The 25,554-nt window shown below is 38.3% G+C and overlaps 1 protein-coding gene across 2 annotated transcripts in view; it reads left to right on the forward strand.

Moving 5' to 3' along the window:
• LOC126183464 (glutamate receptor ionotropic, kainate 2-like) overlaps positions 1–25,554 on the forward strand; it is a 499,151-nt gene that overhangs the window by 399,300 nt on the left and 74,297 nt on the right. For both annotated transcript variants that reach the window (XM_049925465.1, XM_049925464.1), the window contains 2 exons: positions 11,841–11,978; positions 23,232–23,430. In XM_049925465.1, the coding sequence (XP_049781422.1) occupies positions 11,841–11,978; positions 23,232–23,430 (337 nt within the window). The remainder of the gene's footprint in view (positions 1–11,840; positions 11,979–23,231; positions 23,431–25,554) is intronic.

The following is a 25,554-nucleotide window of genomic DNA, read 5'->3' on the forward strand; positions in this document are numbered from 1 at the left end:
AGCTAGGTTAATAATTGGCTCCTTTTACCAACCTCCCGACTCTGCAGCATTAGTGGCAGAACAACCGAGAGAAAATTTGGAATACATTTCACATAAATTTTCTCAGCATGTTATAGACTTAGGTGGAGATTTCAATTTACCAGATATAGACTGGGACACTCAGATGTTTAGGATGGGTGGTAGGGACAGAGCATCGAGTGAAATTATACTGAGTGCACTATCCGAAAATTACCTCGAGCAATTAAACAGAGAACCGACTCGTGGAGATAACATCTTGGACCTACTGATAACAAACAGACCCAAACTTTTCGACTCTGTAAGTGCAGAATAGGGAATCAGTGATCATAAGGCCGTTGCAGCATCTCTGAATGTGGAAGTTAATAGGAATATAAAAAAAGGACTGAAGGTTTATCTGTTTAGCAAGAGTAATAGAAGGCAGATTTCAGACTACCTAACAGACCAAAACGAAAATTTCTGTTCCGACACTGACAATGTTGAGTGTTTATGGAAAAAGTTCAAGGCAATCGTAAAATGCGTTTTAGACAAGTACGTGCCAAGTAAAACTGTGAGGGATGGGAAAAACCCACCGTGGTACAACAACAAAGTTAGGAAACTACTGCGAAAGCAAAGAGAGCTTCACTGCATGTTTAAATGCAGCCAAAACCTCTCAGACAAACAGAAGCTAAACGATGTCAAAGTTAGCGTAAGGAGGGCTATGCGTGAAGTGTTCAGTGAATTTGAAAGTAAAATTCTATGTACTGACTTGATAGAAAATCCTAGGATGTTCTGGTCTTATGTTAAATCAGTAAGCGGCTCGAAACAGCATATCCAGACACTCCGGGATGATGATGGCATTGAAACAGAGGATGACACGCGTAAAGTTGAAATACTGAACACCTTTTTCCAAAGCTGTTTCACAGAGGAAGACCGCACTGCAGTTCCTTCTCTAAATCCTCGCACAAACAAAAAAATGGCTGACATCGAAATAAGTGTCCAAGGAATAGAAAAGCAACTGGAATCACTCAACAGAGGAAAGTCCACTGGACCTGACGGGATACCAATTCGATTCTACACAGAGTACGCGAAAGAACTTGCCCCCCTTCTAACAGCCGTGTACCGCAAGTCTCTAGAGGAGCGGAAGGTTCCAAATGATTGGAAAAGAGCACAGGTAGTCCCAGTCTTCAAGAAGGGTCATCGAGCAGTTGCGAAAAACTATAGACCTATATCTCTGACATCGATCTGTTGTAGAATTTTGGAACATGTTTTTTGCTCGAGTATCATGTCGTTTTTGGAAACCCAGAATCTACTCTTTAGGAATCAACCTGGATTCCGGAAACAGTGATCGTGTGAGACCCAACTCGCTTTATTTGTTCATGAGACCCAGAAAATATTAGATACAGGCTCCCAGGTAGATGCTATTTTCCTTGACTTCCGGAAGGCGTTTGATACAGTTCCGCACTGTCGCCTGATAAACAAAGTAAGAGCATACGGAATATCAGACCAGCTGTGTGGCTGGATTGAAGAATTTTTAGCAAACAGAACACAGCATGTTGTTATCAATGGAGAGACGTCTACAGACGTTAAAGTAACCTCTGGTGTGCCACAGGGGAGTGTTATGGGACCATTACTTTTCACATATATATAAATGACCTAGTAGATAGTGTCGGAAGTTCCATGCGGCTTTTCGCGGATGATGCTGTAGTATACATAGAAGTTGCAGCATTAGAAAATTGTAGCGAAATGCAGGAAGATCTGCAGCAGATAGGCACTTGGTGCAGGGAGTGGCAACTGACCCTTAACATAGACAAATGTAATGTATTGAGAATACATAAAAAGAAGGATCCTTTATTGTATGATTACATGATAGCGGAACAAACACTGGTAGCAGTTACTTCTGTAAAATATCTGGGAGTATGCGTGCGGAATGATTTGAAGTGGAATGATCATATAAAATTAATTGTTGGTAAGGCGGTTACCAGGTTGAGATTAATTGGGAGAGTCCTTAGAAAATGTAGTCCATCAACAAAGGAGGTGGCTTACAAAACACTCGTTCGACCTATACTTCAGTATTGCTCATCAGTGTGGGATCCGTACCAGATTGGGTTGACAGAGGAGATAAAGAAGATCCAAAGAAGAGCGGCGCGTTTCGTCACAGGGTTATTTGGTAACCGTGATAGCGTTACGGAGATGTTTAACAAACTCAAGTGGCAGACTCTGCAAGAGAGGCGCTCTGCATCGCGGTGTAGCTTGCTCGCCAGGTTTCGAGAGGGTGCGTTTCTGGATGAGGTATCGAATATATTGCTTCCCCCTACTTATACCTCCCGAGGAGATCATGAATGTAAAATTAGAGAGATTCGAGTGCGCATCGAGGCTTTCAGACAGTCGTTCTTCCCACGAACCATATACGACTGGAACAGAAAAGGGAGGTAATGACAGTGGCACGTAAAGTGCCCTCCGCCACACACCGTTGGGTGGCTTGCGGAGTATAAATGTAGATGTAGATATAGAACCAAACCATGTTCTTCATGGTCATCCAATCCTTCTTCTACCCTTATGTCTATACTCATAGGTTTTCATTGGTATCTGGCTTTGATTTTTAAGTAGTAGATGGTCATACCATTCCTTTCTATACTATTGGGACTTCTCTATTATACATAGAATACAGCACTCTTTTCTTAATTTACTGTTCCTCTTATGATCTTCTAATATGTATCCTGCTACAGGTATCATTTCTGCCACTTCACTTCTCTTTAGCTGTTTGTTTGTTAATATCCTTGCTTTGGATCCATAGAGGTATAAAAGAACATTCATAGTATTATAAATTTTGACTACTGCTTCTTTCCTGATTTTATGCAGGAGTAGTCTCTTAATCATAAATAACATTTGTAAATGTTGTAAAAAAGTTCTTGTAGAATGTAAATACTTATTGCCTGAAGCCTGGAGGAGACCACCCACCAAAAATCAGAAGCAGTGAGTTGTTGATAAGTATGCACCTAACGACAACTCAATTCTTCTGCTTTTCGGCGAATGGTCTCCTTTAACCAAAAAGTACCAACATGTGTAAGTATCTTGGAAGTTTAATTTTCAGGATCAGTGTCATAAACAAAAGAGGTATCACAGCCCAGGTAATTGAATATATGGATTTGTTCCACTATTCTGTTCTTCATTATGATTTTAGTTTTAAGGTGTTATTTTCTACAAAATGTCATATCTTTGTTTTTCTTTGTGGATATGGTTAACTTATATTGCTTTGCTACTACATGTAAGGACAGTACAGTGTGTTGTACCTGTATTCCATATCTGCCAGCATAACATGGCCATCTGCTAAAAGGAATGAGACAAATACTTCACATCTCAGTGGGCAGGAATCTTCCACATTCTTTTGCCTTTTATTGACAGTGGCATTTCTATATATGTTGATAATGTGGCAATAAAAGACACCCTAGTCTAATTCCTTGTATGATTCTTCTCATTCCTGTAACAGTGATTGGGCCAACGCATATCTCGATCTTCTCATCTGTATAAGCACTCTGAATTGACCTTAATAAACGCTAAAAAATGCGAAACTCTCCTAAAATTTCACACAACTTACATCTCACCCTGTAGTTGAAGTTCTTTTCATAATCCACAAAAGTTATTTTGGAAGATTACTTTTTTTACACTTTTCTATTATCTGGTTTATAGAGAAAACACAATGTAAATTTGAAAAGCTTCATGGTCCGTGAAGAAGAGGAGAAGAGGGTGTGGGAACAGGATATATGAATTTACAGTCATGGAGCAGGGGTAGAGGTGGGTAAGGGATGGGTGTCAGTAGAGATTTGTCCTAGCAAGGCATCTTTCAATCTGGCATCAGCCAGCACTAAACCCTGCATCACACCCATCTCCACCCCTGTTCCATGAATCTTAACTTGACTCACCCTGTACTCACACCCTCTTCCCTGCAATCTCTCTATCTTCTGTTTTATCTCCTTTTCTCAGACAACTGCTCCACCTCATCACGCACCACATACAACTTGCCAGAACCAACTCACTGGTACTGTATTTGTATTCTGTGCATGTGTTGCCTCTCTGTCCCAAATGTCAGTCATCCTTTTCCAACACTCCCTTCCACTCCATACCTCTTTTTCTGCCTTAGCCCAATTCATCTGACACAACCACATCCTGTTTATGTGACGTTTAACAGCTCACTGTCTCAGCTATTTGGTGAGTTCATCCTGTTACTCCTTAAATTAGGTACAGCCCATCAGGGTTTCTGTTGTCATATTTCTGAGCTTAATTTATAGGGGATATTGTTAATGTACAGTTTTTACCCAAGCAAATTATTACACTAACATTCCTATATGTTTCCTATAAGACTTTTCTATCGAAATTGGTAATAATGTTGTCAATGACTAATTATAAGTAGACACTCTTGTAGGTATAGATATTGTTACTTACATTTTATTCTGCAATTAGGTTTTAAATAAATATTTTTGGCTTCAATACTTTCATCATTCCAATACTGGCCACAGTGTTTATTTATTTATTTATTTTATTTATTTATTTATTGTTCCATGGGACCAAATTAAGGAGAAGTCTCCATGGTCATGGAACGAGTCAATACATGAAATTACAGCACGATATTAGAAACAGATAAAATGAAATATAAAAAAAACATATTCAGGTGACAAGTTGTAAGTTTAAATGAAGAAAATCAACAATGCAACACTGGAATTTGCTTAATTTTTTAGCTCTTCCAGGAGCTCCTCACAGAATAGAAAGAGTGAGCCATGAGGAAACTCTTCAGTTTAGACTTAAAAGAGTTTGGGCTACTGCTAAGATTTTTGAGTTCTTGTGGTAGCTTATTGAAAATGTATGCAGCAGAATACTGCACTCCTTTCCACACAAGAGTCAAGGAAGTGCATTCCACATGCAGATTGGATTTCTGCCTAGTATTAACTGAGTGAACGCTGCTAACTCTTGGGAATAGGCTAATATTGCTAACAACAAATGACATTAAAGAAAATATATACAGTGAGGGCAATGTCAGAATTCCCAGACTGTTGAATAGGGGTCGACAAGAGGTTCTCGAACAGCCCATTTTTGAGCCAAAAATACCCTTTTTGAATCAGAAGAATTACCCCTAAAATTAATACCATACGACATAAGCATATGAAAATATGCAAAGTAGACTACTTTTCGTGTTGAAGTGTCACTTATTTCAGATACTGTTCTAATGGTAAATAAAGCAGCATTTAGTTTCTGAACAAGATCCTGGACATGGGCTTTCCACAACAGCTTACTATCTATCCGAATGCCTAGGAACTTGAACATCAAAGTTCCTCTGAAAAAATTTGTCATTACCTATTGCATTTATTTGAAAAAATAAAATGGTTTTTCTTATATAAATGCAACAGAGTGAAATTATGTTAAGTGCTGTAAAGATATGTGTGCATTATATTTTACTTCCTTTTATTTATTGTCATAAGTGTCTTCTTTTTAATTTTAACTATACAGAGTGCTGCTGGTGAGTTTTCTCAGAATTGGACTCCATGGTATAGATGTGACTTAATATAAGCATAGAAAGCATTATCAACAATTTCCATGTTGGTGCATAATTTCAGGGGTCTTTGAACATAACACCCTTTACTTACCATACCATTAACAAACACACTCAGTATGTTCAATCTGTTTCACATTGTGTTGCAGCAAAATAACAAGAATTTTGTTACAGGGCTACTTTGTACTTATCCATCCTTAAGGAAAATTCTGTGTTTGTGTAGATTCTTATTTTTCTGGGTATTAAAATTCATTGTAACAGTACTACTGTTATTTACAATTAACTGACTGTCATCTGCTAGAATTATAAATATTTGCAGAAGGCTTACTACTGAGTTGTAATATGATACAGATTATACTCAAATCGGTTTTTTCATGAAGCAGAGTGAATAGATGTTTTTGAATGTTTGGGGAAACAGAGCAGTCATATAGCTGACATTCCACTTTATGCCAATGATATTGGAATTCCTCCAATGAGTAAAACAATTTTAAATCCCAGTTACAAAAAAATAGTTATAATGGTATTCAGCCTAAGGCTTTGGGCTGTCCTGCCTAGTAAATCCTCCAAAGTTTTATTCAACAATGATGCAATTGCCCTTTGTCTCTTCATATAATCATTATAATGCTGATAAAGAACTGAACCAATAGCAAACTATAAAGTTGTTGAGGCTTTCATGGTCATTTCTTGATGTATTGCATGTTGGCTCTTCATTTCAGATCTTCAGCTGCCATCATCAATGGATGGTGGACCTTTGACAATGCCAGCCACTCTTCCTAGCAAGAGATCAGAAAAATTATTAAATAAATGTTGGCCAAAGACCCTGAAATGAAAGCTAACAGGAAATACATTAGTAGCAAATTATTGTCTTAGCATGGGTGCATACTATTACCTAAAATGTTTTCATAAGCACCTGTGTTCATATTGACATCAACAAAAACTTGTAATCACAGCTCTAACCTGGAAAAATGGTCTAGGCAAGCATCAAATTTGCAAGGCATTTACAAGGTTCACAATTGCCCATATGAGTGCCACATCATGCTGTATATTGTATATCAGTTCTCAATAGAACTTTCTTTCACTGTTCTACAGATCACAAATAGAATTACTAATTAAAAAAAGCAGTACATTTGTTCTTTTGATAGTAACTTATGCTTGACTGCATGATGATGAAAACTGAGTCTTATCACCTCTTGACAGATTTTTCCCCTTACTCAACTCTGTACTTGTGCTGCAACATAAATTTTCTTGAATATGGTACTTGGCAAGTATGTCTGACAATTAGCTCATGGAGTATATGTTACATCTCTACAATGCCTATGTTTTAATTTCTTAGGCCTTTAAGAGTGATGACCTTTCTTGATGTTACCAGTACACAATAACAGCCCTTCAGGTATTTTCCTGGCAAGAAATGCATCTGTAGTTATGTTTCACATTTTTATTCTTTAGAAGAATATGCATTGTAATGGACATTTATGACAAGTAAAAACTGTGTACAATACAAGGAATTTAACCAAGCCCCTTGCATTTCATGAATAGTGTGGTTCCAATGAGAGAATGTACAAAAGAAAAAAAAATTGATTAAATGACAGCTTCACAGATGGTGCTGAGGGAACACAATTTTACTCTCTAGTGAAGTATGTGCAGTGATGAACATTTGTAGCTTGTTAAAATTGTGTGCCTGACCAGAATTTTAAACAAATCTCTACTTTCCTTGTGCATTCCACATCCGAACATGTCTTAGTGATGGATTCATAGTTTCACTATTCCTTCCAAATTCTGTGGGATTAGCACCTGTAGAAAGCACACAGCAGAGAGTTTGATTCATCCATACCTTCTGGAATGTTGTTGACATAATGCACTTTTACTCTAATGGGGCACCACCCACAAAAAACAGAAATCTTAGTTTGTGTAATGGTCTAGCACACAGTTCTGTTGTTGTTGTTGTCTTCAGTCTGAAGACTAATTTGATGCAGCTCTCTGTGGCAATCTATCTTCATTCTGTTGAGGGCTGTACTAGGGTGACCCTGCATCATTGGTAGATTGTGAAAGCTGTGCCCTCATCTGGAACCCCCTCCCACCCCCTTCCCACCCTCCCCCCTCCCCCCGCCCCACTCACCTTTAAACAAATTTTCCTTACTTTTTTTTACAGATTTATCAAATTTTATAATTTTTTAAATATGTTTAATGAAAATTAAGCATTGTTGAAAAATATCCCTGGCATCAGTTACCATGCACAGGAATCTCTCATTTCAGTTGTGCCTAAAAAATGGTGGGGAGTTTGCTTGTCTAAATACCAATGGTTGTGAGGACATTACCCAGCTGCATTCTCCTAAGTTATTTGAACATTTGATTCAGTACGACCTCAAATTTCACAACAAAGTTACTAGCTCAGGAGGCTAGTAAACTAAATAAATCCTCTCCCTGCATTTGATTCCTCCACTGTCATGTCTCACTCCAGCCATCAATTGGCAAAAATTTGGAAATACTGGAAGCCTTTGTACAAAGAGCATATATGCATCAGCATCTGCTCACTGACCTTTGAAAACCTAAAATATTGTGGTGAAGTAGCTCCAATAACTGCATTGTCAGAAGCAAGTGAGCTGTGTAGGTGGCAGTTGTATGAACTGAGTGCACTGTTGTCTTTTTAACCTTAATAGCAATATATGTCTGTTCAGTAATAGTCATTTTTTCATGATTCTAATAGGCCAAAAACGACACAGAAGAGATGGTACTGTGCATTTAGAGTTATAGGCCAAGGGTAAGGCAGAAGATAGGAGAGACAAGTGAATTAACATACCTCTCCTGAGTAATTCTTGAACCATCTTTCATCATCATCATCATCATCATCATTTAAGACTGATTATGCCTTTCAGCGTTCAGTCTGGAGCATAGTCCCTGTTATAAAATTCCTCCATGATCCCCTATTCAGTGCTAACATTGATGCCTCTTCTGATGTTAAGCCTATTACTTCAAAATCATTCTTAACCGAATCCAGGTACCTTCTCCTTGGTCTACCCTGACTCCTCCTAACCTCTACTGCTGAACCCATGAGTCTCTTGGATAACCTTGCTTCTCCCATGCGTGTAATATGACCCCACTATCTAAGCCTGTTCGCCCTGACTGCTACATCTATAGAGTTCATTCCCAGTTTTTCTTTGATTTTCTCATTGTGGACACCCTCCTGCTATTGTTCCCATCTACTAGTACCTTCAATCATCCTAGCTACTTTCATATCCATAACCTCAACCTTATTGATAAGGTAACCTGAATCCACCCAGCTTTCACTCCCATACAACAAAGTTGGTCAAAAGATTGAACGGCGCACAGATAACTTAGTCTTGGTACTGACTTCCTTCTTGCAGAAGAGAGTAGATCATAGCTGAGCACTCACATCTTTCTTTCTTGAAATTTTTTTCATGTCAGTTTTGTGCTCCCTCTTTGCCTGCACCCTTTCCAGTGGGCCTCTCTCACTATGTGTTCAGTATGGTCCTATCTCTGTGTAACTGTGAGAACTTACATCCACTTGAATGTGCTGAATATAGTCATTGACTTGGTCACCCTCTCTAACCCCCTTTCATCATTCCTCATTCAGCCCTCCACTACAAAATGAACTTTTATTAGAAGCCTCTGGATGTGTCCCTTCAAATTAACAACTCTTTCATGTATATCTACATCTGCATTCAAGTACTTGGCAAAAGGACTCATCAAACCAACTTCAAACTATTTCTCTACCATTCCACTCTCGAACACAACACTAACAGCAAAATTAACACTTCAGTCATTCAATCTGAGCTCTGCTTTATCTTATTTTCTTATATTTATCATTTCTTTCTTGTGCGTGGACCTCAACAAAATATTTTTGTGTTTGGAGTAGAAAGTTGGTTTTAGAAATTTTCTGAAAAGAACTTGCTTCAACACAAAATATCTTTGTTCTAATGATTATCAGCTCAAGTCACAAATCATATCCATGAAACTCTCCCCCCTATTTTATGATAATACAATACAAGCTGCCCTTCTTTGAACTTTTTCAAAGTTCTCACTCAAACCTATTCGGAAAGGATTACATACAGTTCAGTGTTACTGTGCAAGAGGATGGACTAGTGTAGTGTAGGCAGTCTCTTTAGTAGATCTGTAGTGGCTTTTAAGTTTTCTGCTTGTAAAACACATTCATTAGTTTGCATTCCCCACAATGTATGTAATAGTTCCAGTGGAAGTTGTTTGTAATTGTAATCCTTACATACATAGTAGATTTGACAACCTTTAGATTTGTGTGGTTTACCATGTAACCAGAATTTAAAAGATTTGTTTTAGCACTCATGTGAATCATCTCTCGCTTTTATTATTGAAAGTCAATTGATTCTTTTTGCACCATAGCAGATATGTTATCTACATCATGTTGCAGTTTAAGGCTGCTTATGTCATAAAGCTCTTTTCTCCTTAATTCAGTACATACCTACTCATTAATTATTTGATCTACCCACCTACACTTCAAAATTCTTCTGTTATATCACATTTAAAAAACTTATTATCTCCTCTTTTCTGTATTGCTTATCATCCCACATTCCACTTTCATATGAGGCTACACAGCAGACAAATACATAGTTTTAAATTGTCATACATTTTCATGTCTGGTATGTTAAAACATCTTACTTATACTTGTGCAGGTTGAGGCAACTAAGACAGGCCACTCCAGATACATCCAGAATAAAATAAATATATCAAGATGTGGTTTGCACTAAGTCACAGTGGACAATATGGTGAATTTCTTTATATTCAAAAATAATTTTAGTCAGCAAATTACAGCACTGACTTTCTTTTTTCTAATAGAACTATATACTTTTTTCTATGGCATTTTAAAGAAGCTTCTAAGAGAACTTCAATGACATAACATGTTCTTCAGGGGAAGAATATTCACAACACTATGTATGTGAATGTGAAACTATTTCGTAATGTTTACCACAGCTGAACCCTCAATGACAGTGGGTGTTCCTCCAGACATACATTGTATTGTGAATATACAGACACTGTATAAAAAGAGACATTGTAGTCTCAATGATGAAAAATGATCTTCATTTTTTTATATACTTTTGTGCTCACTGTGAATATCTCAATAGCTTTATAAGCAAGTTATCTGATTGCTGCACAGCAAAGACAGACTGACGAGTTTCAAGCACACAGATAAACACAGAAAACCTATCTGAATTATGTGTCTTCTTACATTTGGCCTAATAGGTCAGAAATTTATGGAACCTCTTCTCCTGAGGGAGGGATAGTGGTCTGCAACAATGTCATCTAGATACTTTCTCTTATCTGTGTAACATGATGTTTAACTTAGCAGTGTTAGTCATTAGCATGAGACTGCTTTATAAAAAAAATGTCAGTAGTCTTATTTATATGAAATAATATATCGACAACAATCATGCCGTGAAAATCATAATACTTGCCTTTAAACCACATAAAATTTTGTGTGACATTATATTTCACTTATTACTTTCTTAGACCAAACTTAATGGCTGCTAGAGTAAGAGCCCATAAGCTAGCTATTATCCCCATCTTCATCAGATGTCTTGTTCATTACCATTGATCCAATTTCCTTACATTTACTTTTAATTGGGGGGAAAAATCAGTTTAAGAGCTAAGAGTTTTTAGAAATTTAATATTAGAAATTTGTTTGGACTACTGGAAGAAAGAAGAATTAGACTTTAATAACCTTTTAAGGCCATTAGAGGTAGAACACTAGCTCTGATTCATCACAGACCATCACCTGTAAGTGGCTTCTTGTACATGAGAATTGCAAGTTTCTACTGTTTGTACAAAAATTGTATAAAAATGCTATATGCAAAAAAAGATAATAAATAAATAAATAAAAGGATAGGAATGAACAGTAGTCCTGTTGAAGGATCAACAGTGGCATTCACAGGGCCCGTGAGAATGTCTAGACGAGCATATGACTATATTCCTGAATATGAGCCCAGTATCTTAAACATTACACTATCTTACCTGATGGACTGCTATATGGAGTTACAATAGCAGCAGGGTCTTACTGGAAAGGTAATTGTCAGTTTTACTTGTTAGCACAAATTTTTTTCTCAATGTACACAATACAATTTCTGTTAGATGCTTTATGGAATGTAAATGTAGTTGTAGAATAATTATTTCTAAAATTACTGTTTAAACATTTTCCTACATGCCTAAATAGATTCATATCATGCCTAACATTCTGCATCCATGAAATGCATTTTTAAGTAGTAAACCGACTTTACAATTCCTTGCCCTTTTTTAACTTTGTCTATTATTTCAGGATCAGTCCATATGAATGGACAAACCCATACCCCTGCATTGAAGAACCAGAAACACTGGAGAACCAATTTACACTGAGTAACAGTTTATGGTTCACAATTGGAAGTCTGATGCAACAAGGCACAGAAATAGCACCAATGTAAGTTAAATGCCAATATATTTTCCTCAAAGTCATTAGAGTGTACAAAAGGTTTTATTGTGAGTATGTGTATGTCTGTGTGTGTGTGTGTGTGTGTGTGTGTGTGTGTGTGTGTGTAGCCCTCTATAACTGGAAACTTAGTTTGATTGTGATCTCTCCCCACCTTCATCTAAAGTTCCTTTACACAAAATGAAGATGTCAACTCATAATGGGTACACTTTAGTATAGTGCAGTATATTTGTCATTCATTCATTACACACACACACACACACACACACACACACACACACACACACACACACACACACACACACACACACACACACATATATATATATATATATATATATATATATATATATATATATAATAGAGGGAAACATTCCACGTGGGAAAAATATATCCAAAAAGAAAGATGATGAGACCCACCAAACAAAAGCGCTGGCAGGTCGATAGACACACAAACAAACACAAACACACACACAAAACTCAAGCCCTCGCAACCAACGGCCGCCCCATCAGGAAAGAGGGAAGGATGGGGCGGCCGTTGGTTGCGAGGGCTTGAGTTTTGTGTGTGTGTTTGTGTTTGTTCGTGTGTCTATCGACCTGCCAGCGCTTTTGTTTGGTGGGTCTCATCATCTTTCTTTTTGGATATATATATATATATATATATGATATGGTTATAATAGAAGGAAACATTCCACGAAGGAAAAATATACCTAAAAACAAAGATGATGTGACTTACCAAATGAAAGTGCTGGCAGGTCGACAGACACACAAACGAACACAAACATACACACAAAATTCAAGCTTTCGCAACAAACTGTTGCCTCATCAGGAAAGAGGGAAGGAGAGGGAAAGACGAAAGGATGTGGGTTTTAAGGGAGAGGGTAAGGAGTCATTCCAGTCCCGAGAGCGGAAAGACTTACCTTAGGGGGAAAGAAGGACGGGTATACACTCACACACACACACACACACACACACATATCCATCCACACATATACAGACACAAGCAGACATATTTAAATACAAAGAGTTTGGGCAACTCCTTTCGTCTTTCCCTCTCCTTCCCTCTTTCCTGATGAGGCAACAGTTTGTTGCGAAAGCTTGAATTTTGTGTGTATGTTTGTGTTCGTTTGTGTGTCTGTCGACCTGCCAGCACTTTCATTTGGTAAGTCACATCATCTTTGTTTTTAGGTATATACACTCCTGGAAATTGAAATAAGAACACCGTGAATTCATTGTCCCAGGAAGGGGAAACTTTATTGACACATTCCTGGGGTCAGATACATCACATGATCACACTGACAGAACCACAGGCACATAGACACATGCAACAGAGCATGCACAATGTCGGCACTAGTACAGTGTATATCCACCTTTCGCAGCAATGCAGGCTGCTATTCTCCCATGGAGACGATCGTAGAGATGCTGGATGTAGTCCTGTGGAACGGCTTGCCATGCCATTTCCACCTGGTGCCTCAGTTGGACCAGCGTTCGTGCTGGACGTGCAGACCGCGTGAGACGACGCTTCATCCAGTCCCAAACATGCTCAATGGGGGACAGATCCGGAGATCTTGCTGGCCAGGGTGGTTGACTTACACCTTCTAGAGCACGTTGGGTGGCACGGGATAAATGCGGACGTGCATTGTCCTGTTGGAACAGCAAGTTCCCTTGCCGGTCTAGGAATGGTAGAACGATGGGTTCGATGACAGTTTGGATGTACCGTGCACTATTCAGTGTCCCCTCGATGATCACCAGTGGTGTACGGCCAGTGTAGGAGATCGCTCCCCACACCATGATGCCGGGTGTTGGCGCTGTGTGCCTCGGTCGTATGCAGTCCTGATTGTGGCGCTCACCTGCACGGCGCCAAACACGCATACGACCATCATTGGCACCAAGGCAGAAGCGACTCTCATCGCTGAAGACGACACGTCTCCATTCGTCCCTCCATTCACGCCTGTCGCGACACCACTGGAGGCGGGCTGCACGATGTTGGGGCGTGAGCGGAAGACGGCCTAACGGTGTGCGGGACCGTAGCCCAGCTTCATGGAGATGGTTGCGAATGGTCCTCGCCGATACCCCAGAAGCAACAGTGTCCCTAATTTGCTGGGAATTGGCGGTGCGGTCCCCTACGGCACTGTGCAGGATCCTACGGTCTTGGCATGCATCCGTGCGTCGCTGCGGTCCGGTCCCAGGTTGACGGGCACGTGCACCTTCCGCCGACCACTGGCGACAACATCGATGTACTGTGGAGACCTCACGCCCCACGTGTTGAGCAATTCGGCGGTACGTCCATCCGGCCTCCCGCATGCCCACTATACGCCCTCGCTCAAAGTCCGTCAACTGCACATACAGTTCACGTCCACGCTGTCGCGGCATGCTACCAGTGTTAAAGACTGCGATGGAGCTCCGTATGCCACGGCAAACTGGCTGACACTGACGGCGGTGGTGCACAAATGCTGCGCAGCTAGCGCCATTCGCCGGCCAACACCGCGGTTCCTGGTGTGTCCGCTGTGCCGTGCGTTCCTGGTGTGATCATTGCTTGTACAGCCCTTTTGCAGTGTCCGGAGCAAGTATGGTGGGTCTGACACACCGGTGTCAATGTGTTCTTTTTTCCATTTCCAGGAGTGTATATATATATATATATATATATATATATATATATATATATATATATATATATATATATATATATATATATATATAGTTATAATAGAAGGAAACATTCCACGAAGGTATTTCCACAAGGTATATATATATATATATATATTTCCCAGCCATGCAGCACATATATATATATATGTGCTGCATGGCTGGGAAGAGTAGCAACCACTTTAGGGCTGCATGATGTTCAAATGAAATATGTGTTTAGTGGGGAGAGGGAGCACCTGCATGGACAGGATTTACACCTATAGGTCTCCAGCTGCCATCACCTGCCACAGTGTGAAAGCATCTTAGGCATCATGGTACACAGGGTTCGTGAAATGTATGGCCAAGAGAACTTGTGTTATTAGAGTGTTCTTCTAATTGAGCTGATGTGTTTCTAAAATAAGAGTTGTATACCATCTCACTAGCAATCTGTGCATAGGCCGCTTTAGCATCGAAGCATGTTGGATTTGGCAGTTTTGTAACCATTTTTTTGAAAACCATATGCAAGAGTGTTAACTATGCTGCTACTCACTTAATCTCTCACATATTGTGTTTTGTAAATCCCATCATCAAGGAAAGCCTTCAGAGATGTGGAATAAGTCAAGTTATACCATGGTTCTGGGGGGAGTAAAGGTAACAACTTACCATGTAGTAGAGGCATTAATAAATCAGTAGGCTCATAAACAAGACTGAAAAACATTGCTAAGCCCTTGCTCATGTCCTTCAGCACTAAGCACAAATTAAGCATACACACACATTCATACACCCATAACATACAGAATAAACATACTCACACACATTTATACATCTGCATGGCTACGTTGTCTCAGAAGTCTAGCATGATTTCCAATGCCTGCTCAGATCATCAGGATGATCCCAGAATCTCTACATTAAATGTATCTCGTGCTCCTATGGAACCTCTTCTCTTGTTGATCAATACTTCCAGTCCATTGCCAACAGCATAGCTTTCCATAGCAAAGTCACAAACCACTTCCTTCATCATCTTTCAACCATTGTGATCCTATTACCATCCAAATCCCTAGTCATAACTGTGATGCCCCGTGCCTATGCATCATCATCCCCCACTACTGAACACCTCTGCCTGCATCCTACTTATTCCAAGTCAGTCACTTCATTTCTTATACACCTTGCAAACTAAATCATCATGTAAAACTTCTTCTTTTTGAGAGAAGTATATAGAGACAAATTCACAACATATTCATGAGAACGCCCATGGCACACTCTTATGCCAACCTGTTGGTGAGCTATTGTAAATCTTCCTAACCCCCCCCCCCCCCCCCTCCAAGATTCCAAATTCCTTGTGTAGTTTGACTTTTTGGTTCTACTTTAATCATGTACACCCATTTCCAAGACACTGTATCCTCATTCCTCTACAGCCGCAACACCTTCTCTCCCATCTGCTTCACCCGGTCCTCCTTGGCCTACAACACCACCTTCCTTAACATTGACCTATGCTTCTCCAAAGGCTTCATAAAAGCTTCTGTTCATATCAAGCCCACTATCCATCAACAGTGACTGCACTTTGATATCTACCACCTGCTTCACATTAAAAATTGGCCAGCTGTGGATGGTTAGTTTGCAGTGACAAGCAGTGGCTTGTCCAGTACGCTGAAGGTCTGACCAAAGCTTTCACAGGTAGGCATTACCATCCAAATCTAGTCTGCAAACCATTATCCTGTGTCATATCCACACATGTCCCTAATTCTCTGACAATCACCATGAACCAGCTGCAAAGTAACAATCCCCTTCCCACTGAGTCTCTTATCCTCCATATAACCACAGTCTCGAACAGCTTAACTGTACCCTTTGCAAGGGCTTTGGCTACTTATTATTGTGCCTGGAAATGAGAAATATACCATGCATAATCTTTTACAACTCTCCCAAAGTGGTATTTAGCCAACAATCCTATTTATAAAATATCCTGGTACATCCATATACAACATACAACTCATTGCCCTCTTTGCCATTTGAGTCATACCCCATGGAAGATGTAGGTGCAAGACCAGTCTTACACACCTACACAGTGCATCCTATTCCAGTACCATCACAGGTGTATCCTATTCCATCAGAGGCTGTGCCACTTGTGAAAGTAGTCATAGCATTTAGCAGATTTGATGTAACTTTTGTAGGGCCTCTAATGTGAGCATTACCAACTACAATTTCTCACTGGAATGAATGGCCAGCTCAAAGCTGTGGCTAAGAGCAGAATTGACCATCCAGCAGTGAAACATGCTGCTGAGCAAGTGTTCAGCTTCAGTGGTTGCTTCAAAACCTCCTCCCAACACCAGTTCTTGCACTACATGGATGGTAATTACCATTAAAATACATCCTTCCACCCAACAACCATTCTGGCATCCTTCTCCTCTAGTCCCTGTCCCACAACCATCTCCACTTGTATTAACAACCCCCCTCCCTCCACCCCACATCACTCAATATACACTCACTCCTTCTTCTCCACAGTCTCCCTTTTCCTCTGTTGTCTCTCCCCTTTCCTGACCACTCCTCTGTGGCATTGTATATAACAACAACTCCACCTGCCTGTGCCACATTCCTGTCCTGTGCATCTGCTACCTTTGCCTCCTGTGGATCAGCCATGTTCCCCATTAATGATCCCTTCCCCTCCTTGCTCACCACTCCATCCAATAGACCACCTCTTCTTAGTTAAAATGTTTCATCAGAACACTGTAGTTGGTCAGAGCACTGCAGCTGTGCTGGTGTATCAAAATGTATGTGTATTTATTTTGTACTAGTTTGCCCTGAAGTAGGACATCATTTGATAGTGTAGCAACATTTTTCAGTCCGATGGTTGTGTCTGTTGACCATTCAGTGCCTCAGTTACATGATAAGCTGATAACTTGACTCATCCCAACATTTATATTTCACATAGGATTTTTGGTTATCATCTCAAGTCACACATTGGTAGGCAAAGGCAGCAATCTGAGGATGTTTCTGTAAAGTTCGAAACAAAAATTGTGACTAATGCAAATCTACTCTCAGTGATAAATATGAGAATTACAAAAAGATCTATAGGAATGTGCTGATTACTGCAAAAAAGTCACTTAATGACAAAGTAATATATAAAGCAGAGAATAAAAGCAAAGCAGTCTGGGGTGTTATAAAAAAGGAAATGGGGTGAGACACCAAATGCAGAATAACATACTGCTAAGGGAGGGGGATAAGGTAATAAATGATCCACAATACTTAGCAAACTATGTAAATGAGCATTTTTCAAGTATTTCAGAGAAATTACAAAAAAATTCCCAAAAACAAATACAACACATGTAAATAATATTGCACTAAATACAATGATGTTACTTCCAACCACTGAGAATGAAGCCAATAAAACTGTTCAAAAACTAAAAAATAGAAAGTCAGTAGGCTTAGATGAAGTATTAATTTGTGTACTGAAACAATGCATAGGGTTTATACAAGGCCCCTTAACAAATATAATAAATGAACCCTTCACATCAGGGACATTTCCAGGGCAGTTAAAACAGGCAAGAGTTGTACCTTTGCTTAAGAAAGGTACTGCAGAAGACATAGAAAATTTCCAGGCCCATCGCCATGCTGTCACCATTCTCAAAAATAATAGGAGCAGTTATGAAAGACAGATTAATGAATTACCAGGATAAATATAATCTTTTAAGAGAATCACAGTTTGGTTTCCGAAGTGGCAAAAATATGGAGTCAGCCATAGTAGAATTCACAAAAGTTGAACTTGATGCTATTGATAAAGATGAGTGTGTCACAGGCATATGTTTTGGATCTTTCTAAGGCAGCTAATGACTTGTTTTGATCATACCTAGCAGATAGGGTACAAAGAGTAGACATAACACATACTTCAAATAGATCTAAACATTTACTAAATCACTTATCAGAACCAAAATACAATAATATAGAGGTTCCACAAGGTAACATATTAGGATCAATACTATTCCTGATATACATCAATGACTTTCCCAGTAGTGTTACTCATGGTGAAAAAATTCTCTTTGCTAATGACAGCAATATTGTAGTCACTGAGAAGACAACAGAACTCCTTGCAGAGAAAGCAAATTAAACTCTCAAGGAAGTTTATGATTGGTCAATAAGCAATAAAATGATATTGAACATAAAGAAAACTAATGTCATGACTTCAGTTTGAAGAGGAAAAATGACAATGTTAAATTACATGTAGATGGCACCTTTATAGACTGTGTAACAAATGCAAAATTTTGAGGAATGAATATAGATTCTCAGTTGAAGTGGTGTGAACACACAGATGTACTTGCAAACAAAATGTCATCAGCACGTTATGCCCTTAGAATCCTATCATCAGTGTGTAACACGCAGTGTCTTTTAGTTACATACTATTCATATGTACAGTCAATTCTTAGCTATGGCTTTCTCTTTTGGGGAACAAATGCACAAAATATGAACACAATTTTCAAACTCCAGAAAAGAGCCATAAGAATAATAGCAAAAAATAGAAGTCAAGCTCATTGTAAAGACCTGTTCAAAACACTGGAGATTTTAACTGCTCCATATGAATACATTTACCAGTCAGTTGTACACATCAAAAATAACATTGGTAATTACTGCACAAACAGCTCTGTCCATGACCATGGAACTCATCTTACATTTACCAAGAAAAAATAAACATAAAACTCAAAACAGCATTTTCTGTCAAGGAATAAAACTGTACAATAAATTACCAAAAGAGATTAAAGAAATTACAAAAATGCACTTATTTAAGAAAGCAGCTAAAATACCTGTTATGCACCACATTTTATACATTGAAGGATTACTTAGATAAAACAGAATAGGGGTTTGGTAAAAAAAAGTTGTACAAATAAGTAATAATAATGATTATAAAACACCCAACATTCCATTTCCTTTTCTAGAAGTACATACCCCCAAGCTATGCATAACACAATACTATCACCTCTTCCTCTTTTTGAGCTCAACATCTCACTCATTATAGAGGGACGCTGACTCAGTTTTTCAGGATAGCAAATGGGAAGTTGCAGTACAGAAAATGGGCCAGAGATCACCATTGTGTGTGTGTCTTTGTGTGTGTAGTGAGTGAATTGTTATGAAATGATGTGTGTATAGTATGTGCAGTGACTGATACAGAGATACAAGTGAACAGTGTGGTATTACCTTATTTAACAAGTTATTTTTAAAAAAGTATTGTATACTAGGAGTATATCTAATGATTGTGTCCTGCTAGAAGTCTGTAAATGTATGTGTATATGAATTAGCTTATTTTAAATTGGTCTAAACTTGTAAATACCTCAACATGCCCTATATCCTTGTAAAAAGAGATCTACAGATGAATAAATCTACTACTACTACTACTACTACTACTACTACTACTACTACTTCTTTATATATAAGAAATGAAAGAAAGATGCATGGATCATAAACATCATACATACAGAGAATAATCAACATTGTTAGCAGTCAAAGAACAGTGTTTCTTCATAGTGCTTAGCATGAACTATGAAGGCATCAAGGTGTTACAACAGCCCAGCACAAACAGGAATGACATCCTAAAAGAATCTGTGGAACTTCATCGATATGAAGTGCTTGTAAATAGGGACAGCAGTTTTCTACTATGTAAATCATAGGATGTCAATTTGGAATGAAGATCCATTCACACCAAACCATCTAAAGAACTAGGACCATATTACAATAACTTATTTCCTTCCTCCCAGCAGCATTCAGCACACTGCAGTGGTGTAATGATGAGTGAGAACTGTGGCTGAATTCCTCCCGACCTTGCCAGTGAAATCATGCCTGGCTACAGAGAATTGAGGGAAGATAACAGGAGGGATAGTAACAAGGCCATGGCTCGTGGGAAGATATTCAGTCATCAGGATTCTCTGAGGATGTCAAAAAGTTTGCTTGTCAAAATATTGCAAAATCTGGACACTGCCATCTAGCACAATTGTCTAGAGAAGATCAAGAAGATGAGATTGCTTTCCTACTTTTCTTCAGGAACCCAACATGCAAAGAATTAAATCACTGCAATTTACATTGTTCATCAACTGTTGACATACCAAAATTTTGTCCCATGCTTTGCTAAGGGAACATTATAGTGAGAGGAAATTAAACAATAAGACAAAAAATGATACATGTTGAAGGAAGTATCTGAATAGGACAGAAAATGGTAGAAGATATGGTTTACATGTACAGACAGACAAATGATTATATTTTCAGAAAAATTTGATGATTTATTCAAGAGAAAGAGCTTCATGAATTGAGCACTTTAATGACCTCCTTTGTTACACACAATTGGATGACCATTAATTGGAATAAATGTTCATGGAGTAAAAATATTGTTGGCCAGGTCTAGTGGTAGTTTTAAAGAAAAAATACTCATCTTGTGTTTTAGGGATCTCCTTAAATCTGTTGTTTGAATTCCTTCTGTCTGAAAACCAGGTTCTCTTGTAGGTCTGGAAACCCTATATGTTGACTTTTTTTTAACTAACATGGACATCAAACTAATTCAAACATAATTTTGATTTTTAATAGTCCTAGAAGCCTTGCTGCCATCAATTACAATATTCACTCAGTGAAATACATTCCACTTGTATGCAGCTCCAGAAAACTTTACATCTTTCCTCCTTCCTTCCTTCCTTCCTACCAGACAACATACAACCAACCTCGTGACCATTTAACATTGTTTCAAAGTATATCAGTAAAGATATAGTCATAGTAAGATCAAAACATAGAACATTAAATTGAAAATAGTTTACAGAAAATGAAATTTACTGAACAGCACAATAGAACAATTACGATAACATATATTCAAATGAACAAAAATTTATCATTTTGTAGTACAGTAATTTTATGATTCCCCCCCCCCCCCCCCCCCCCCACACAGAGGTTAATTGTGTTAGCACAACATATACTACTATACAGTCTGAGTTTAAAACATTTCAAATAAGATCGAAAGAAAAGAATAAATCGTATATTTGAGAAAATACATGAACCAGATGGCTTATTGCATGATACAACATCAATAATGCACTGGTCCACCTCTGGCCCTTAAAAAAAGCAGCTATTTGGTTTGGCATTGTGTTGGATTGCTCGTGAGGGATATCATGCCAAATTCTGCTCAGCCAGCATATTTGATCACCAAAATCTTAAGCTAATCAGAGGATTCTGCCCATAATACTCCAAAAGTTCTCAACTGAGGAGGGATCTGGTGATCTTTCTGATTAGGTAGGGTTTGGCAAGCATGAATACAAACAGTGGAAACTCTCACCATGTGAGAGTGGGCATTATGTTGCTGAAGTGTAAGCCCCAGGTGGTTTCCCATGAAGGGCAACAAAACAGGATGCAGAACATCCTGTAGTGGTATCTATATGCTGTATAGGTGCAGCAGATGACAATCAAAGAGGTTCTGCTATAAAATGAAATGGCACCTCAGACTATAACTTGTGGTTGTCAGGCCTAATGGCAGCCGATGTCATTGCTGATCATTGGGGCTCACTTCAAAGTGGGACTCATTAATGAAGACAGTTGTACTCCAGTCAATGAGATTCCAGGTCAAAGACATGTCTGGAGATGCCTCAGACAATAGTGGCATGCCAACCTGACTGTTACCTTCCATACAGTCCAACAAACAGGAATGATGGTCTGGGATGCTATTTCTTTTCATAGGAGAACCCCTGTGGTTGCCATCTGTGGCAGCCTTACAGCACAGCAGTACATCAATGATATTGTGCATCCATTTTTGTTGTCCTTTATGGCAAGCTATCCTGGGATTACAGTCTAGCGAGATAATGCCCACCCACACATGGTGAATGTTTTTATTGCTTGTCTTTGTGCTTACCAAATCCTATCTTGGCCAGCAAGATCACCAGATCTCTCCCCATTTGAGAAAATTTGAAGAATTGGAGCATTATGAGCAGTGCCCTGCAACCAGCTCAGGATTTTGAGAGCCTGATACATCAACTGGGCAGAATTTGGCATGATATCCCTCTAGAGGACATCCAACAACTCCGTCAATCAATGCTAAGCTGAATAACTGCTTTCATATGGGACAGAGCTGGACCAATGCATTATTGACTTACTCAATTTGTGAAGCTCTTTCTTGTGAATAAATCATACAATTTTTCTGAAAGTGTAATCATTCGTTTGTCTGTACATTTAAATGACATCTATCAATTTCCATCCCATTCAGACAATTCCTTCATTTTGCATTAATTTCCCTTCCATCCCCTTCTACCTTAGTGTGTATTTTAACGTTAAATTTGACATTAAGAAGTTCTCTTCATGTATGCAATCCTCCAACCCAAAAACAACTGTACCGAGAGAAAACAGTAAGAACAATGCTCATACATGGTACAAAATGCCCCATGAAATTAGAAATCTTTGGTGGCATTGCAACACTGGGGAACTCCAGGAGACTAAAAAACCATTATAAATTATGGTACATAAATAAAATTCTGTACTTCTGTCAGAGATTATGCTACATTGCCTTTAAACAGTGATTTTGTTTCGATCAGTAACTATATAAAATTATAGTATAATGATTTATTTATGAAAGAATATATAATTATCTGTGTGTATCCTTTGTACTTACAGTGCTGTGTCCACGAGAATGGTTGCTGGTATATGGTGGTTTTTCACTCTTATCATGGTTTCATCATACACAGCAAATCTGGCAGCCTTCCTTACAGTTGAAAGCATGTATCAACCAATAAAAAATGTGAAAGATTTAGCAGACCAGAACACAATCAAATATGGAGCAAAGAGAGGTGGCTCTACACTAAATTTCTTCAGAGTATGTAAAGAGTTCTTCCTTAATGTGCTATTGAAATTACTATGAAATTCAGAAGAAAACTATTAGAGCAAACATTTTGTATTAAAAGTAGTTGTAGTAGTAGAAGGAATATCTGCTTCACTATCTTCTTCATTAAGGGGTAAGGAGTTTGGCAATACCGTATTTCAGTCTCGCTGGAAATATCCCATCTGATAATAATATATTGCCCAATCATGTCCTGCATTATACTGCCGCAACTGGCATCTGCAGCAGTATATTTCTGTCTATTGCCTTGTGTCTGAAGCTATAGCATTCTTCTAGAAGACCCAAATGAACTGAGAGCTTATTATTACTTAGTATGTGACATTTTCTTTTGCTGCTAATTCTTTTAACTAGAAATGGTACTGTTAGCAACAAAATAAAAATATTTCTGTTCTTAGGTATATAATAAACAACAATTATCTTATACATATCTCATGCTAAGACCATTGTACAATATAAGTAGTACATTGTCAGAAGAGAGTGTATGTTCCATGTTTCCTGCATACGAAGTTCTGTTGCAGTACAGATAACAGGTGCATCAAAGTGTGCAAGTGAAATATTGCAGTAACTGGAAATGTACTTCAAACCTGAAATACATGGTACAGTATGATTCTTGTGGGCAAAACATCTAAATTACATATGGATTTATCATTAAATTCTGGCAGTATATGGACCAAATGCAATGTTACGTACAGCCATGGTGAAATGATGTCAACAGTTTGATAAAGGATGCACAGATGTGGGTCATGCTGATTATACTATTAAGAAGCATCTACTGTAAATGGTACTCTCCATGCATATATCTAAATTATTTAAATGTGATAACTAGATGCCTATTGGGCACGCTATGCTTTGTGAATTGTTCTGTACCTGTCCCTTGATCAAAGGAGGCACCTGACATACAGCTGGAACTTCTTGTCAGAAACTCTCTACTCTCTGAATCAAAATTAAAATGGCATACTTGCTTCTTTCTAAAAAAAAAAAAAAAAAAAAAAAAGAGCATAGCTCATTTTTATACCATAAGTAGGTTTTATGCAATTGTCAGTATTTTAAACAAATCCCACATTTGTTGTAATCCATAATTATTTTATTTAACTATTATGCATGTTAACTGATTGACCAATGTCAATAGTTATATGATGGATGTAATGTTGAGGATCACAAATGCGTTTTATATTACATAGGTAACTGAAGATGAGAATTGTCTTGAAATTGATAGTACATATGTGAGATAAACAACAAAATTAAATAAAAAATACAGCTACAAGGAAATTTAGTTTCATTGGAATAAATAAATAACAGCTACATTATATGGATATTCCGTATGTATCAAACTCCACAGAAGAAAAACAACAAAAAAATTCATTAATGTCCACAGAAATTACATTCACCAATTTTTCTAAAACTATACTTGTCTTACTACTTATTTCAATGTTTGTATCATCTGCAAACAAAACAAACTTGGTAACTGGTAATGTTACTGACATTAATGATAATAATAATAATAATAATAATAATAATAATAATAATAATAATAATAAACCCCATGGAGGCCCAGGAAAAGAATAGGCTTCCAGTAAGTTCTGCCAGTCATAAAAGGCAATGAAAAGAACAAACCACTAATAGGGCTAACCCCCCTTTTACTGTAATTACTTGGTTCAGGACAGAACTAAAGAAGCCTCGGACAAGCGCCGTCATGGTTGGGGATGACGCTTGAACCCTATGCCCGCCCACAATGGTAACGACACTACTAGCCAACTGGAAAATGATTTAAATCCAAATAGAGGTGTTTTGCAGGATATGCTTCCTGCAACCACCCTAGAAGGAAAATAAAGACAGAGGATGAAATGGTCAGATGAAGTTAATCGACACCTCATGTTCTGTTATTACCAAGCAACAAACCTAGGAACCAACACAACTGGATACAGATCACAAGTATACACAACATTTATTACCAGATACCCAGAATTAAAATTTTTAACAGAAGAACGACTAGCTGATCAGATCCATGTAATAATCAAAAATAATGGGATACCCCAGTCAGAATTAGAAAACATCAAACAACAAGTACAACAAATACTGGAACAAATTAATGTGCAATCA

The sequence above is a fragment of the Schistocerca cancellata genome, chromosome 4 (genome assembly GCF_023864275.1).
Source record: "Schistocerca cancellata isolate TAMUIC-IGC-003103 chromosome 4, iqSchCanc2.1, whole genome shotgun sequence".
NCBI classification, from domain to species: Eukaryota; Metazoa; Arthropoda; class Insecta; order Orthoptera; family Acrididae; genus Schistocerca; species Schistocerca cancellata.